We start from the raw sequence: 14,349 nt of genomic DNA, 5'->3' as shown, positions 1-14,349 counted from the left end.
CCACCTTGCCCACACTGGCCTACATATCCCAGCTCCTCTAGTCCCACATTTGGTCCCAACCTGTCCTATCCATGTACCTGTCCATATCAAGCCACTTAGCCTGCAAACACTTACGTTTTTGGAGTGTGGGAGGAATCCGAAGATCTCGGAGAAACCCCACACGGGTCACGGGCAGAAGGTACAAACTCCGTACAGACAGCACCCGTAGTCAGGATCGAACCTGGGTCTCTGGTGCCATGATGCAGTAGCTCTACCGCTGCGCCACCGTGCTGCCCAATGCAGCCTGGCTAAAAAGGGCGTTGAGTGGTTTGAATTGGCCAGGTGTTGAGGCTGTGTGCCCACTAATTACCAGAGAGCATTGTGACCACAGAGGTCAGAGAGCTGGAGGCTGCGTGAGGCAGCTGGAGCTTTATCCAGTCCCTCCGGCTGCTGGTAATGGGAGAAAGGGAAAGTGCTGTCAACATCTGTGGCTGCAGCTCACCACAAAAAAAACAGCAAGGAATTCACCACCAATTGCCTTGCTGGAGTCCATCAATGAGGATTATCTCCATGGTTACACAAAAAAAGCTGGAGAAACTCAGCGGGTGCAGCAGCATCTATGGAGCGAAGGAAATAGGCAACGTTTCGGGCCGAAACGTTGCCTATTTCCTTCGCTCCATAGATGCTGCTGCACCCGCTGAGTTTCTCCAGCTTTTTTGTGTAACCTTCGATTCTCCAGCATCTGCAGTTCCCTCTTAAACAGGATTTATCTCCATGTCTGATCATCCCCCTACACAACCCACAGACATGCCACTCATTCCCAGGGTGGGAATGACATGGACTGCAGAGCACAACTTTAAAGTTACAGGGGCAAGGTTCAAAGCGGGTGTGCAGGGCACTTTGTTTTTTACACAGAGGGTAGAGACCAGTGTTGGCAACTGTCCCATATTAGCCGGGACATCCCGTATATTGTCCCGTACGGGACCGCCCTTGTCCCGTATTTGACCGCTACTACTCGGGTCGAGGGGACTGTCGGGTCGGAGTGCCACGTCCAGCCCCGCCTCACCCGTCCCGAGGTGGTGCAGCCCATGGAGTGCAGCAGCAGGGCCTCGCCCGTGGCCCCGTCGGTCGGCAGCCCGGCCAGCTGTCTGACATTCGAACCGTTGCTTACCGCCGACACCACCACCCCCCCATGGCCGATCATCGGTTCATGAGTTGGATGGGGCGCCGGTTTTATGCGCGCCTGACCCAAAACTCTTCAGCTGGCCCCGCCGGCTGGGCTTTGTGTGCAGTCCAGCACCCGGGCCAACTCATCATTCACCCAGCCACGGCCGAGTCAGTCAACGGATTGTTGTCGGGAATTTGCCTCTTATTTTGACCTTTTGTCCCTTATTAGGGAGTGAGAAAGTTGGCGACCCTAGTGGTGGGAGGCTGGAATGTAGCAAACGTATATTGAAACCACAACATTTTTGTGTTCCCTTTAGTACAGCTAAGCAGTTTAGCGGTTTCCTCCCACGCTCCAAAGGCATACAGGTTTGTAGGTGGCTTCAGTAAAATTGTAAATTGTCCCCAGTGTGTGTAGGATAGTGTTAGTGTACGGTGTGGTTGCTGTTAGACACGGGTTCAATGGGCCGAAGGGCCTGTTTCTGCGCAGTATCTCCAAAGGCTAAAGTTTATCTTTAAATTAAACTGGACTAAGTGGGTCCCAGTCACACGGGAGGCCTGGTCCCCCAACGCAACCCATTCCCCAAAGCAATATTCCACCACTCACCCGCTCGCGAACACAGCAGCCCCCGCCCGTGCCGGAAGGGGCGCCACCGTCTCGGTGAATAACAGACCAATACCTTTTGTAATATTTCACCGATCGGAACAAAACTTGGTGACTTGGAGCAGAGGAGAACGGTGAGTAAGGTGATGAAAAATCCGAGCGATGTAGGATACCTTTTTTGCGCAAATTTAAAAACAACACAAACCGGAAAAGGACAAGATGAGAATTTTAGTAATAGATATAGATAGATGTGCAGAAGAATAGTTTGATCAGTCCCGACTGCCACTTTATAAGATACAGCGAGGGAACAGATCTCATTCATATCACCTCTGCTCAACATAACCTAGAATGTAGAAACAAAGAATTGCAGATGCCGGTTTACAAAGAAGGACACACACAACTTATAACTAACCATTTTAACTCCCCCTCCCATTCCCACACTGACCTTTCTGTCCTGGGCCGCCTTCATTGTCAGAGTCACAACAAGCACAAAGTGGAGGAACAGCGCCTCATATTCCACTTGGGCACCTTACAGCCCAACAGCATGAACATTGAATTCTACAATAGCTAACCTACAAACACCCCCCCCCCCCCTTCATCCCTCTAGCTTTTTACCCCCCCCCCCCCCCCCCCCCTCCCTGGGCTCCCACCTGGATCCACACCAATCTCACCACTCTCTCCCCCCCCTTTTCTCTTCCACCTATTTATAGCCAATAGACAATAGGTGCAGGAGTAGGCCATTCAACCCTTTGAGCCAGCACCGCCATTCAATGTGATCATGGCTGATCATCCCCAATCAGTACCCCCATCCCTGCCTTCTCCCCATATCCCCTGACACAGCAATCTTTAAGAGCCCTATCTAGCTCTCTCTTGAAATAAAGTACCCAGAGAACCGGCCTCCACCGCCCTCTGAGGCAGAGAATTCCACAGACTCACAACTCTCCGTGAGAAAAAGTGTTTCCTCATCTCCGTTCTAAATGGCTGTACCTTCCCCTTCTGTCCTTACCTCACTTTATTTTTTGTTTTCACCTCTCACCCTTTGTCTAATCATCTTCTAATCAACTGCCCCCCCCCCCCCCCCCCCCCCCCACCTGTATCAACCTATCACTTGCCAGACTTTATTCCCACACTACCATCGGGCTGATGAAGAACTCTCCATGGCCTCCAGAGATGCTGCCTGACCCGCTGAGTTACTCCAGCACTCTGTGTCTTTTTTTGTCGACCAGCATCTGCAGTTCCTTGAGTTTACATTAAGATTCACCGGCCATTTATAATGAATATTCCAAACTGCACGATGATTAGTTTAGTTTAATTCAGTTTAGTTAATTATTGTATTAATGTACTGAGGTACAGTGAAAAGCTTTTTTATGTTGCATGGTATCCAGTCAACAAAAAAAACATGATTACAATCAAGCAGTATGCAGTGTACAGATACAGGATAAAGGGAATAATGTTTAGAGCAAGATAAAGTCCAGTAAACTCCAATCAAATCCGTCAGTCTGAAGAAGGGTTTCGGCCCAAAACGTCGCCTATTTCCTTCGCTCCATAGATGCTGCTGCACCCGCTGAGTTTCTCCAGCATTTTTGTGTACCTCCAATCAAAGATAGTTTGAATGTCTCTAATGAGGTAGATGGGAGATCAGGACCGCTCTCTAGTTGGTGATAGGATGGTTCAGTTGCCTGATAACAGCTGACACGAAACTGTCCCTGAATCTGGAGGTGTGCGTTTTCACACTTCTGTACCTCTTGCCTGATGGGAGAGGGGAGAAGAGGGAGTGGCCGGGGTCCTTGGTGATGCTGCTGGCCTTGCCGAGACAGTGTGAAGTATAGATGGAGTCAATGGAAGGGAGGCTGGTTTGTGTGATGGTCTGGGCTGCACCTACAATTTCTTGCGGTTTTGGATGGAACTGTACCCAAACCATGCTGTGATGTACATGTGTTTAAGAAGGAACTGCAGATGCTGGAAAATCAAAGGTAGACAAAAGTGCTGGAGAAACTCAGCAGGTGTGGCAGCATCTATGGAGCGATGAAAATAGGCGACGTTTCGGGCCGAAACCTGAAGAAGGTTTTCAGCCCGAAACGTTGCCTATTTCCTTCGCTCCATAGATGCTGCTGTGCCCGCTGAGTTTCCCCAGCACTTTTGTCTACCTGTGATGTTCATGAAAGAGAGACAAAGTGCACTAACATAACTGTGTTGTTGGTTTTTCAGTCGATGACCCTCCGATGGAGCCTACCATCCACGTTTCCTTGCCTCCCAGGAACCCAGACAAGATGGGCTTTGATGAGGTGAGAGATAGATTGTTATTGCTGACCTCTGAGTTCAACATGAGCTGTCGTGTGTGAACGACCATGCATAATGCAGGAAGCCTGTTCTTTTTCATTAGTTTTGCATGAAGGATCCGCATATACTGGTTTAAACTGAAGATAGACACAAAAAGCTGGAGAATATCAGCGGCTCAGACGGCATTAGGTGGCATTTCGGGTCGAGACCCTTTTTCAGACTTAGACTGCACCCGAAACATCTCCCATTCCTTTTCTCCAGAGATGCTGTCCGACCCGCTGAGTTACACAAGCTTTTTGTGTCTATCTTATTTTAAATTAATGTTCTCGTTGTACATGATCAATAAGTGTAGTGCTGTAGCCAGATTTCAATATTCACAGCCTTCTGTTGAGAACTAAATGAGCAGGCTCATGATTTCTCATCATCTAGTGTATAATGGGATCTCGATTTTTCCTGTATTACATGGATTGACCTGATCACTGCTGATGAAGTTATATTGGCAAAATAGACAGCTCTGGCATGTGTCATGATTTACTTTATATTCAGACGGGATGTTCATCACAGAAATCAGTAAGGTTGTGACACTAATGAATATTTAAATATCTATTACTTGTTTAGAGGTACAGCGTTAAACAAGCCCCGCTGACCACCGAGTAGAGTTGCCAACTGTCCTGTATTATCCGGGACATCCCGGATTTTGGGCTAAATTGGTTTGTCCCGTACGGGACCGCCCTTGTCCCGTATTTGACCGCTACTACTCGGGTCGAGGGGACTGTCGGGTCGGAGCGCCGTGTCTAGCCCCGCCTCACCCGTCCCGACGTAGTGCAGCCCATGGAGTGCAGCAGCAGCACCTCGCCCGTGGCCCCGTCGGTCGGCAGCCCTGCCAACTGTGTGACCTTTATACCTTCTCTTACCACCGACACCACCACCCCTCCTTCTCACGGCCGATCATCGGTTCATGAGTTGGACGGGGTGCCGGACTTTGCACGTAACGTCGCGCGGCCCGGGCCAAAACTCCTCAGCTGGCCCGCCGGCTGGGCTTTGTGTGTCGTCCAGCACCCGGGCCAACTCATCATTCACCCAGCCACGGCCGAGTCGGTCAATGAATTGCTGTCGGGGATTTGTCCCGTATTTTGACCGTTTGTCCCTTATTTGGGAGTGAGAAAGTTGGCCACCCTAATTCTACGTGAATCTGTGCCTAGATCTTCATGGTAAACCTCAAACGCAGGAAGGACCGGAGGGATCGAATGCTGCGGACACTGTATGAACAGGACATTGATGTCAAGATAGCAGATGCTGTGGATGGGAAGTAAGTATTGATGTTGCAGTGTGCTGGGGCAGCAGGGCGAAGGTCGCAGACACTAACAGGATCAACAAGTTCATCAGGAAGTTCATCAGGTTCCACCAAGATGCAGCGCAGAACACCACAGGAGATCCTTCTTCCCTGTGGCTATCAAACTGTACAACAATCCGCCCCCTTCTGTCGTGGGGTGGACTGAGACTGACCTCGCCTCCCTTCACCAATCTTTGCACGTCCCCAACCCTTTCCACTCATCACTTTAATTTCATGTTTCATGCATCTCCACACCAAACATGCCGACTATGTTATCCCATTCCCTGCACACTTGGGCAATTTTACAGAGGGCCAATTAACCTACAAACCCGCACGTCTTTGGGATGTGGGAGGAAACCAGAGCAAAACACACGCGGTCACAGGGAGAACATGCAAACTCCACTCAGAGACAGCAACCGAGGTCAGGATCGAACCCAGGTCCCTGGCGCTGCGAGGCAGCGGCTCTACCTGCTGCACCACTGTGCTGCCCAACAGATCTTGCACACGTTGTTTGCAAACCATTCAAGTCACCAGTGGTGGGTAATAGGTAAACACTGGCATTAGCAATGACCGCAAAGGAGTCATATTGAGATGAGTCGTTGGAACAGCAGGCATAAAGTTTCAGCTGATAACAAACATACATATAGCCATGTCCCACGGTACGAGTTCATTCCAAGAGCTCTCCCGAGTTTGCCCTGATTCGAACTTGGAGATTTACGGTAATGGCCACTCGTCGGTACTCGGGGCTCTCGTGGACATTTTTCAACGTTGAAAAATCTTCACGAGTCTTCCCGTGCTTACCTCTCATTAGCGAGTCTTCACAAGTACCTGCTGTTAGCGCTAAGAGACGTCCCCGAGCTCTGACGTACCCGCTATGTTCATGCTCCGTGCTTACCACGAGTTTGATTTTTTTTTTAAACTCGGGAGAGCTCTTGGAATGAACTCGTACAGTGGGACAGGGCTAATAGTGTGTAGGAATGAACTGCAGATGCTGGTTTAAACCGAAGATAGTTTGAGTAACTCAGCGGGTCAGACAGCATCTCTAGGGAAAAGGAATCGGTGACGTTTCGGGTCGAGGCCCTTCTTCAGGCTGAGAGTCAGGGGAGAGGGGAATGAGAGATATACAGTTATTCTGCTGAGTTACGCCAGCTCTTTGTGTCTAGCAAACAGACATTGTTGGCTTACAAGTGGGTTTCAAATATCAGGCTTCTGAATGGTCTTTCCATTAGCTGGGGTACTGGCCTGATCTTCCAACCTACCTCATTGCAGACGTTGGACTTTTTCCCAGGAACTGTTATGCTACAATGCTGAGAAACAATATTCTACACTCTGGTATTTTTCATTTCGCTCCATCTGTTGGACTTGTTTGTATTGATTGTATCCATGCATAACATTACCTGATTTAATTGGATCGCATTCAACCTTTTTAAAGCCCGTCCCACTTGAACGGAAACCTCTGGAGACCTTGCGCCTCACCCAAGGTTTTTGTGAGGTTCCCGGAGGTTTTGGTCTCTCTCCCTGATGATGAAAAGTGGTTTCCGCGTGGTCGAGGCTTCTTCTATGTTCGTGCGATTATTTAAAAAAAAAAAAAACAGGCCTCGACTAAAAATAGTCAAAGCCAGTGGAGTGGGGTCGCTATTTACTTACAGGCAGCCGAAGGCAATCTCCTTCGCTGACCGGACATTTTGATTGCCTCATTGGAGTTTTCAGTAAAGATCCTGTAAGATCTTTGGTTTTCAGGATCTAGAAGATCCTCCGGAAGGTAAAATGCCCGCTAACTTTAATAAACTTCTTAAAACTGTCTCCACTCCTTCTTCCCCCCCCCCCTCCCCCCTCTCTCTCTCCCCTTCTCTCCCCCCTTCCCTCCCTCCTTCTCCCCCCCCTTCTCTCTCCCCCCTTCTCTCTCTCATCTTCTCTCTCTTCCCCTCTCTCTCCCTTCTCTCTCTCCCGTTCTCTCCTTCTCTACCACCCTTCTCTCCCCCCCTTCTCTCTCTCCCCCTTCTCTCCCCCTCCCCATCTCTCCCTTCTTCTCTCTTCTCCCTTCTCTCTCTCCCCTTCTCTCTCCCCCTCTCTCTCCCCCTCTCCCTCTCTCCCCTTCTCTCTCCCTTCTCTCTCTCCCCTTCTCTATCTCCCTCTCTCTCTCCCCTTCTCTCTCTCCCCTTCTCTCTCCCCCTCTCTCTCCCTTCTCTCTCTTCCCCTTCTCTCTCTCCCCCTTCTCTCTCTCCCCCCTCTCTTCTCTCTCTCCCTTCTCTCTCTCCCTTCTCTCTCTCCCTTCTCTCTCTCTCCTCTTCTCTCTCCCCCTCCTCAATCCCCCTTCCCTTTTCTCTCCTCTCTCCCCTCTCCTCTCCCTCCCTTCTCTCTCCCCCCTTCTCTCTCCCCCCCTTTCTCTCCCCCCCTCTCTCTCCCTCTCTCTCTCTCCCTTCTCTCTCCCCCCTTCTCTCTCCCCCTCTCCCCCCCTCTCCCCCCCCTCCTCTCTCTCTCCCCATCTCTCGCTCCCCTACACTTTCTCCTTCTCCCTACACTTTCTCGCTCTCCACCCTTCTATCTCTCCCTTCTCTCCCTCTGTCTCCGTCTCTCCCCTTCTCTCTCTCTCCCCCCTTCTCTCTCCCCCCTTCTCTCTCCCCCCCCCTTTCTCTCCCCCCCTCTCTCTCTCTCCACTTCTCTCTCTCTCTCCCTCTCTCTTCCTTCTCTCCCCCCCTTCTCTCTCTCTCTCTCTCTCTCTCTCTCTCTCCCTCTCTCTCTCCCTCCTTCTCTCCCCCTCTCTCTCTCCCCCCATTCTCTCCCCCCTCTCTCCCCCCTTCTCTCTCCCCCCTCTCCCCCCCTTCTCTCCCCCCTTCTCTCTCTCCCCCCCTTCTCTCTCTCCCCCCTTCTCCCCCCCCCTTCTCCCCCCCCTTCTCTCCCCCCTTCTCTCCTTCCCCCAGCGCTCTCTAAAGGACTCACCGTACTCCCCCCTTCCATCTTCATCGCGTAGACAGCGCTCCCTCCGCTGTCCCTGGCCCCCAGTGTGTGTGTGTGTGTGTGTGTGTGTGTGTGTGTGTGTGTGTGTGTGTGTGTGTGTGTGTGTGTGTGTGTGTGTGTGTGTGTGTGTGTGTGTGTGTGTGTGTGTGTGTGTGTGTGTGTGTGTGTGTGTGTGTGTGTGTGTGTGTGTGTGTGTGTGTGTGTGTGTGTGTGTGTGTGTGGATCCTGTAGGATCCTTAGTCAGTAGATGCAACTCACGCTTCGGTCGAGGCTTTCCAGGCGAGTCACCGAAACCTCTGGCGACTCATCGAAGCCTTGGGTGAGGCGCAAGGTCACCAGAGGTTTCCGTTCAGGTTTCCTAAGTGGGACGGGGGCAATAGTTTTACTTGTTAGCTTTAGTTTGAGTTTAGTTTATTGTCACGTGTACCGAGGGACAGTGAAAAGCTTTTTGTTACGTGCTATCCAGTCACAGTGTACAGATGCATGATAAAGGGAACATCATTTAGTGCAAGATAATGTCCAGTAAAGTCCAATTAACATAGCCCGGGGTTCTCCAATGAGGTAGATGATAGCTCAGGATCGCTCTCTAGTTGGTGATAAGATGGTTCAGTTGCCTGATAACAGCCGGGAAGAAACTGTCCCTGAATCCGGAATCCATTTTCACATTTCCGTACCTCTTGTCCGATGGGAGAGGGGAGAAGAGGGAGTGACTGGGGTGAGGCTGGTCCTTTGATTATGCTGCTGGCCTTGCCGAGGCAGCGTGAAGTGTAGATGCTTCCAAAACAAAAGAAAACAAGCTTTTCACTGTACCACTTGATGCTACAAAATGTAAATAGTATGCTACAAACTGTCCAAAAGGGTGTTAACGTTAGATTAATATACCTGACTGCAAACACGTGGTTCATCCTGAAACAGTAATACTGGAGAGAGACGTAGATATGATGAACTGCAGATTACACAAAAAAGCTGGAGAAACTCAGCCTGCAGCAGCATCTAGGAGCGAAGGACTGGAGAGAGACCAAAACCCTTCTTCATGATGAACGGGGGCAGCGAAGGTTTACAAAAAAGCCGAAACCCTTCTTCAGAGTGGCTGGAAATAGGCAACGTTTCAACAGAAACCCTCCGCTTCGACTGCAGATACTGCAGATACTGGTTTACAAAAAAGACACAAAGTGCTGGAGTAGTTCAACAGATCAGTCCGCATCGCCGGAGAACGTGGATAGACGATGTCTCAGATGGAAGGCACTCTGACTGATTGTAGCAGGGAAGACAAAGCAGGAAGAAAGTTGGTGTTGGGACGAAGCTTGGGGAGTGATAGGTAGATACAGGTCGGGGGAGGATTAATCTTGACCTATAGCATCATCTGTCTATTTCCTCCAGAGATTCTGCCTGATCCATTGAATTAGTTTAGTTTAGTTTAGAGATACAGTGGGGAAACAGGCCCTTCGGCCCACTGTTTCTGCACCGACCAGCGATTCACACACATTAACACTATCCTACACTAGGGACAACATTTTTACATGCATACCAAGCCAATTAACCAACAAACCTGCACGTCTTTGGAGTGTGGGAGGAATCCTGAGCACCCGTAGAAAAGCCACACAAGTCACAGGGAGAACGTGCAAACTCAGTATAGACAGCACCCGTAGTCAGGATCAAATTTCTCCTGCATTTTGTGACTTGACTTGAGAGAGACGGTAGACAAAAGTGCTGGGGAAACTCAGCGGGTGCAGCAGCATCTATGGAGCGAAGGAAATAGGCAACGTTTCGAGCCGAAACCCTTCTTCTGAGCTCAGCGGGTGCAGCAGCATCTATGGAGTGAAGGAAATAGGCAACGCTCGGGCCAAAACTCTGAAGAGTTTTGGCTCGAAACGTTGCCTATTTTCTTTGCTCCATAGATGCTGCTGCACCCGCTGAGTTGCTCCAGCACTTTTGTCTACCTTCAATTTCCCACCATCTGCAGTTCCTTCTTAAATGACTTGAGAGAGATACTGACCGGACATTGGGAGCTGTGTTTACATTCTGTGTTGTTGTAGATTCCACTTCAGGTTACTGTGCGACGTATATTATGTGTTCACAGGGCCCTCAACACAAGCCACCTGAAGGCACTTCACATTGAAATGTTGCCAGGGTATCATGACCCCTACTCAGGCCGCATCCTTACAAGGGGGGAGATTGGCTGCTTCCTCAGCCATTACAACATCTGGAAAGAGGTAAGACGTTGCCTCTGAACCCGCACCTTTCAACGCCGGTTTTCTGTTTCTGGGAGGAGGCAGGACTACTTTCTGCCCCATCGTGTTGCCTATTCAATTAAATCCCTGGTAACCCGGGTTCGATCCCGATTACAGGTGCTGGCAATGCAATGGAATATCAGGGTCAACTCCCCTTGACCTGTGTAGGATGGAACTGCGGTTTGCGGTTTGTACCTCCCACAGACTCCAAAGACGCGGAGGTTTGTCGGTCAATGGACTTGTTAAATGTAAAAAATAGGAATGGGTACGTGTGGGTAGGATAGTTCTGTCTAATGTTCTAGTTGGGATCGCTGGTTCCACATGGGACCCAGGTGGGTGTTACAGTGTGGAAACAAGCCCTTTGCTGCTTGTATGCTCTGAATGCTAAACTAAACTAAATAAGAACTAGTGTAAAAGGGGTTGATCGATAGCCTAACGTGGTTCTAAGGGCCTGTTTCCATGCTGTATCCCTGCATTCCACTCAACTCCACTCAACTCAACCCAACCAACCCCACATCCAATACTGGAGAACTTGTCAACGCCGGTTTTTCTGTTTCTGGGAGGAGGCAGGAACTACTTGCTGCCCCATCGTGTTGCCTATTCAATTAAATCCCTATAGTGCACGGTATTAGTAATGGCGGATTCAGTGATGGGGCACATCAATTGAATATCAGGGTCAACCATCTTTCTTGTTGGGTGTAGGATGGAACTGCGGATGCCTTGTTGTACCAAAGATAGACACAAAAAGCTGGAGTCACTCAGCTGGACAGACAGCATCTCTGAAGAATAGGAATGGGTGACGTTTTGGGTCGAGGCCCTCCTTCTTTCTGTCTATCGTTCTAGTTGGGGATGGGCATTGCCTTCCACAGCCTGTTGCAGTGACATGGTGTGTTACAGTGTGGAAACAAGCCCTTTGGCCCGACGTGCCCATGCTGACAACCATGCCCCATCTACACTAGTTTTAATACTAAACTGCATTTAGCCCATATCACTCTAAACCTATCCTATCCATGTACCTGTCTAAAAGTTTCTTAAAACGTTGCAATAATTCCAGCCTCAACTACCTCCTCCGGCAGCTTGTTGCTGCCATTCACCCACCACCCTTTGTGTGAAAAAGTTACAGCAGAACTTGTCACATTTTTCTGGCTTTTATTGTTATTTTCCCTTGGGATCTGTCAAGCAACTTGTAATTGCCTTATCGACCATTACTAGAGTATGTTCTTGGTGGGCAGTGGGCAGGTGCTATAGACCTGCACGGGAAGGTAGACGCTCCCATCCCCACGAGTCTCGGGCAGATGGGGCTCGTCAGTCTGGGAAGGCAGTCCATCTAGATAGAGGGAAAACTCTCTGAGGTTTAAAACCTCCACTGCCTTGTGGCCATATCCAGTCATGGAAAAGGTTCCAGGAGTAAAAACTCAAGACAATCTGGAGGTGTCGGAGCCCCACTAAGGCAGTTTGTCAAGTTGTCTACAACCTCACTCTGGCAGCTCCTGCGACGGCACTGGTGCCAAACTGTAATGGCCCTTGTGTTTCTTTGGATCGATCAGTAACTGCGTGGGCACCAGCCTGTTCCATGACATTCGCTCCTTTAGATCGATCACTGCGACGGAGACCCAGGTTCGATCCTGAGAGGGGGACGTGCTAGCATGGGCAACAGCCTGTCCTGTGACATATGACATTTCCCAGGCTCCGCATCCGACCACGATGCATCACCCATGGTCAGTCATTGACCCCAGGGGGAGCCTAGAACTATGTGTGAGCGGTGTTGAATGACACTGCATGCTAAACTGGTAAACTAAAAAAATGAAGTCACTGAACTGGGCTACAATAGTTTTTCTCACTTGTCTTTAATACCAAGCAACAAAGTGGAAAAGAAAAATCCACATGTCGTCTGTCTGGGCACTGGTCCCCTCAGGGGATTTTAGGCGACTGCCAAGGACACAAAAGGAAGTCCCCACGACAACAATTGCCGAGGAACTTGGGCACGGGCACACAGTGGAACCTCCGCTGCCTGCTGTAGGGCAAACAATTGTGGATGTGGATGATCTTAATGTGGTGACTGTAGGGCCCAACAAAAAGCCTAAGTGGGACATCCACCAACGTTTTAACTGAAAGAGTTTGGGTGTATCAACGAGTTAATGAATTTACTATCGCAACAGTCTCCTGGTGACCACGTGTTTTTCTCCGGGTGCTCCGGTTTTCCTTCCACACTCCAGTTTAAGAAGCAGACAGATGCATGGATAGGACAGGTTTAGAAGGATGTGGGCCAAACACAGACAGGTGGGACTTGTGCAGCTGGGACATGTTGGCCGGTGTGGGCAAGTTGGGCTGAAGGGCCTGTTTCCACGCTGTATGACTCTCTCAATAATGCATTTAGTGGTCTGTTAACAATAACTATAGCAACAATAACATGAATAATACTGCACAAAAACAACACAAATGCAGTACAACAAACTAAGATTATATTAGCATTTTAGCAAGCTGCCAAGTTAGAATAGTTTATTGTCACGTGTACCGAGGTACGATGAAAAGCTTTTTGTTGCATCCTAAGCATAAAGATACAGCATAAAGGAAATGCAGCTGTAGGAAGAGAAGTTTACAAGAGTGGAGCGATTGTAATGAGAGATCGCAGACTGGGACCAGCACTAACAGGGTCTCCCGGCTTGGGCGCCATCTTGCTGTGTGCTAGTTAGTTAACTGCTGGCCACGGAACAGGCCACTTGTTGTTCTATTTATTGCAGATACAGGCGAACCAGCATTCCGACGTGCCCCAGGGCAAAAAAAAAAACATCATACGCGGCATTACTTGCTTTCTGTTTAACCATCAATTTTTCAAAGGACTTCTTCAGGAATTTGAGGCAAATGTGAGTGGGCATTTCAAAGCTGTACCTCCAGTCACCAACTACGTTGGTCCGATTGGAATCCATTGCCAACATCATTCCTGAGTTGGATTCCCGTCCAAGATCGCTGTTGGGAATTATTAATATCTGACCATCTCCGGTTTACCTATAGGGGATGGCGGGAATGTCACATGTTGAAAGAATGGAGCAGCTGGGCTTGTATACACTAGATTTTAGAATGATGAGAGGATATCTTATTGAAACATATAAGATTATTAAGGGATTGGACACGCTAGAGGCAGGAAACGTGTTCCCGATGTTGGGGGAGTCCAGAACCAGGGGACACAGTTTAAGAATAAGGGGCGGGCCATTTAGAACGGAGACGAGGAAAAACTTTTTTCACGGAGAGTTGTGGAATTCTCTGCTTCAGAAGGCAGTGGAGGCTAATTCTCTGGATGCTTTCAAGAGAGAGTTAGAGCTCTTAAAGATAATGGAATCAGGGGATATGGGGAGAAGGCAGGAACAGGGTACTCATTGTGGGTGATCAGCCATGATCACAGTGAATGGCGGTGCTGGCTCGCTGGGTATTGGGAGATGCATCTTAGAAGGAACAGTGTAGGAAGGAACTGCAGATGCTGGTTTAAACTGAAAATGGACATAAAAATGCTGGAGTAACTCAGCGGGCCAGGCAGCATCTCTGGAGAGAAGGAATGGGTGACGTTTTGGGATGAGACCAGAAACATCACCCATTTTGTGTCTATCTTCAACAGGAACAGTGTTCTCATCACAATTACATACTCCAGCAATCTATGGGTTCACTTGTTCAATCGCCAGCCCAGTCCTGTAGTTGACCATCATGCAGTTGACTGAGATATATTAACGATACGATACGTTGTGATACGATACCATACAATTTTATTGCACCTAGAGGGACATTGTTCTGCCAACAGTCAAAAGACT

General features: G+C 49.3%; 1 protein-coding gene across 1 annotated transcript in view; it reads left to right on the top strand.

Moving 5' to 3' along the window:
• LOC129701273 (procollagen galactosyltransferase 2-like) overlaps positions 1–14,349 on the top strand; it is a 248,648-nt gene that overhangs the window by 214,812 nt on the left and 19,487 nt on the right. Inside the window, exons 7-9 of the mRNA XM_055642427.1 lie at positions 3,956–4,032; positions 5,230–5,336; positions 10,399–10,531. Coding sequence (XP_055498402.1) covers positions 3,956–4,032; positions 5,230–5,336; positions 10,399–10,531 — 317 coding nt within the window. The remainder of the gene's footprint in view (positions 1–3,955; positions 4,033–5,229; positions 5,337–10,398; positions 10,532–14,349) is intronic.

The sequence above is a fragment of the Leucoraja erinacea genome, chromosome 10 (assembly GCF_028641065.1).
Source record: "Leucoraja erinacea ecotype New England chromosome 10, Leri_hhj_1, whole genome shotgun sequence".
Taxonomy (NCBI): Eukaryota; Metazoa; Chordata; class Chondrichthyes; order Rajiformes; family Rajidae; genus Leucoraja; species Leucoraja erinaceus.
This window is presented reverse-complemented; position numbering and strand designations above follow the sequence as displayed.